The sequence below is a fragment of the Oncorhynchus kisutch genome, linkage group LG1, assembly GCF_002021735.2.
Source record: "Oncorhynchus kisutch isolate 150728-3 linkage group LG1, Okis_V2, whole genome shotgun sequence".
Lineage (NCBI taxonomy): Eukaryota > Metazoa > Chordata > Actinopteri > Salmoniformes > Salmonidae > Oncorhynchus > Oncorhynchus kisutch.
Window position 1 is genome coordinate 21,097,745 of NC_034174.2, and position 3,573 is coordinate 21,101,317.

A 3,573-nucleotide genomic window follows, 5' to 3' on the forward strand; every position below is an offset into this window, starting at 1 on the left:
AGGGGTCAGCATAGATCTATAAATATACAATTTGGCAACCAGAACTCTCAGGAGAAACCCCATACAAATACAATTATTTATAATTAGCCTATTTCTAACTCTATGGTCCACCCTTTATGCTTGTCCATATAATATAACCAGAAATCAAATAATAGCACATACAAGTGGAATATAAAGATTTATTTTCAGTGGGCTAGTCATGGACTAGAGAGAGTATAGGCTATTTGTTTATTATGGGCGGTGGTGGATTATTGCAAACGCACAACAGCTCTATTAGAATTCTTGAATTATGTTTTTGCATGATGGACTTCCACTTAAATATAAAGACCACTGTCCAAATACAATTGTGACTTTAAAACTGTGATAGTTTTATGTGATTTATATGGAAAGTCAGATGGTAATTTAGTGCGTCTACATGTTTAATAACTAGCCCTATTGACTATAATATATCCCTGGACATATAGCCTACAGACTACATATTTAGTCCTCAGATGCTTTGCATTCCAGCATCAGTTCCCTTGTGGTCTTTCACAATACACTATTTTAATATATCAAGTGGTGAGGTAGTGTGTGAGAGAAAGAGAAACATATGCACAAATTAAATAAAGTAGACAGTTGCCTGTAAAATGTCTAGTCTACAATATGTCTTTGCAGGTCTATGTAAAAGAAATGTTGGGCATTATTCTACATTCAACCTTTGTTGGATTGTCAAAACGCACACATCAGCTATTATGCAAATTACCCTTCTCGTCGTCTTTTTATTGGAGAAGAGCAGGGAGGTGTAGTCTATACCGTGTGACATCATGCAACCGTTCTTTATGAAGAAAGTGCGCTCGCAAGCATAAACCAGTACAGCTACACATATGCAGAGCTTTTGGCCCCGCCGTGGACTCAGAGCACCTTTCTTCTATACGATTAAGAGGACGGTTTTCTTTCCATTTTTACGCACGCGTGTTTTCACTGTAGATTTAAATTGACGGACTTACTAATTGTATGAAGCGTCTCATCAATAGTGCAATTGTTGCAAAAGACTGCATGAAAGAATAGAGTTTTGTGCCCCTTGGAAGTGGCCAAGACAAATAGATCCTGGAAAGAATGACCGCCGAATCGCATACAAATCTGGGTCTGCCGAAAACCCCTTTGGGTTATGTCAGTGAGTTCGACTTGATGAAGTTCGAAGTGAAGAAGGAGACAATGCAGGGGATTGATCACTCGTTCATTGGGCCGTGCAGCGAGCTCCAGAGACCGGACTCAGTCTCCTCTACACCCGTCAGCACCCCTTGCAGTTCGGTGCCATCGTCACCGAGTTTCAATCCGGGTGAGCAAAGGAACCCTGATGATCTTTACTGGACGCCCAGCAGTGGAGGTTATTCTCAGCAAATGTATCCCCACACTTTTGGCCTGACACCTGAGGACGCAGTGGAGGCCCTTATCGGTACCACAGTCCACGGGCACCAACCCACTCCAAACGGTCATCAACATGCTCTCCAAGCAGAATTCGAAGGGTACGGGGCGGCACATAACCTCAACGGCCATGTCCAGCAGTACCCTGGACTTATCCGTCAACCCGACGGTCTCTCGGGTCACCCTGATATGCAAGATATGCACTGCCAAAATCAATATCACCACAAGCAGGACCTCGACAGCTCGGCTCCGCACTCACCCGACTCCCAGCTTAGTGCGCACCACCTCCATCAGCAGAATCGCCACGACAGACGACTCAACGTGGAGAGCGCCTTCTCGGACGACCAGCTGGTCTCCATGTCAGTGAGGGAGCTCAATCGGCACTTGAGGGGTCTGACCAAGGACGACATGATGCGTCTGAAGCAGAAGCGCCGAACCCTGAAAAACCGTGGTTACGCACAATCGTGCCGCTACAAACGCGTTCAGCAGAAACACGTTCTTGAGCACGAGAAGACCAGCCTTGTCACACAGGTGGAGCAGCTGAAGCACGAGCTCAACCGACTGGCACGCGAGAGGGACGCATATAAACTCAAATGCGAGAAATTGACTGGTTCGAATGGTTACCATGAAACTGGGTCTACCAGTGACAACCCTTCCTCGCCTGAGTATTTTATGTGAGTTTATTCTTTGTATCAGCTACCAAAGTTATTTTACTGATTTTATTGATAAACTTATTTGTTTCAACAATATTAATGATTTCTTACCAGTTCTTGATGCAAACCTACCATGTAATTCACCTTTTCAAATTAAGATAATAAGATTTGTAATATGAATCTATAATCAATCATGCATGCTGGACATGTATGGAACTGTCTATTTAGTAGGTCTAAAATCTGTTGTACATTGTCACACAAGTATTCGTGAAAATACTTTAAATAGTTCCTCTTACTTTTGTTGAATTGAAAAACTAGTCTTGTTTATGAAATTACATTACTTTTGGCTTCATGTACTAGGCCTACTCTCAATTTAGTCTTAAATGGAATCATCCATCAAAACAATTTGAAATTATTTTTATTTTTTGTGTTAAAATCTTCACTTGAGTGGTATTCATGTGTTAATTCTGCCTGCTGTAGGCTATCTATTATAACAAATATAATGAGTACATTGGTGATGATGATGTATCTACTTGTTCTAGATATCCTTTTATGTTATATTACATTTTGAGGAGCTGGTTCTGCTGGCCAGATGTGGCTAATGTTTTTGTTGTTTTCTTTCACATACATTTATGTTAACTGATTTTTTGAAAGTATTATTCATGCATTATTGCCTGCAAATGACCATCATTGTTACCTGTCCAGTTGTGTTGAAATCTATTGTCACCTGCTTTAGACTTGTAAAGATCAATAAAGCCATTAATACTTTTATTCTGCAACTTTGTGTTTAATCTGTTGAGTAATCATTGGATCCACTTATAGACATTGTGCTGGCTCACTTAGCTATGTATTCATTTGGAGCTGGTCTGATTTATTTATTGATTACATTTATTGAGCATGGAAGCCAGTGGCTTTAAAATAAAAATCATATTTAGATATGATTACAGAGATAAAGGTTTGCTTCATGTGGCCATATTGATAGCAGTAGGAGAGTAGTTTTTCTCATGTCTATAAAGAAGAAGTGAAGTGCGACTGGCAGACATAATGTAAAGGAACATCTTGCTTACATCTAATTAAGCTAATTGATGTAGAAATATTTGATTGCTGAAAAAGAAAGAGTCATTACAACAAGAAGGAGCTCAATAAAACGCAAAATTCAAAGCTGTGACCAATGTGTTTTAGATTTTTTTTTAAACAAATACAGTTGAGTGATTGATTGATTAAAACAAATGTCTCTTCATTTACACTCTTTCTTTCACCTTACTATACCTTCTATTATTACTTTCATCATGGAAAAACAAGTGCAAACCTTGCACCTGGTGTGTAAATCAGGTGCCAAGTAAGCTGCGGAATCCTTTTTTAAAAGTCTGTTCTGTGCACTGCATACAATATATCACACAAATGCCTGTGCTGCATAATACACATACTCCTACACCATTTTACTCATTCACTTGTGTGGAAGACAGAGCAGTCCCCAATGCACAGTATAACATTCCAGGTTATTGGTACTGTCATG

General features: G+C 39.8%; 1 protein-coding gene across 1 annotated transcript; it reads left to right on the plus strand.

The window, feature by feature from the left end:
* Positions 1-794: 794 nt before the first annotated feature.
* LOC109897730 (transcription factor MafB-like) lies at positions 795-3,225 on the plus strand. Its single transcript, XM_020492275.2, has one exon. The coding sequence runs from the start codon at positions 1,096-1,098 to the stop codon at positions 2,080-2,082; it is 987 nt and encodes a 328-aa protein (XP_020347864.1). The 5' UTR covers positions 795-1,095; the 3' UTR covers positions 2,083-3,225.
* Positions 3,226-3,573: the final 348 nt, after the last annotated feature.

Bases quoted from the DNA above. Each gene is read 5' to 3' on its own strand.
- LOC109897730 (XM_020492275.2), top strand. From the start codon at position 1,096: ATGACCGCCGAATCGCATACAAATCTGGGTCTGCCGAAAACCCCTTTG.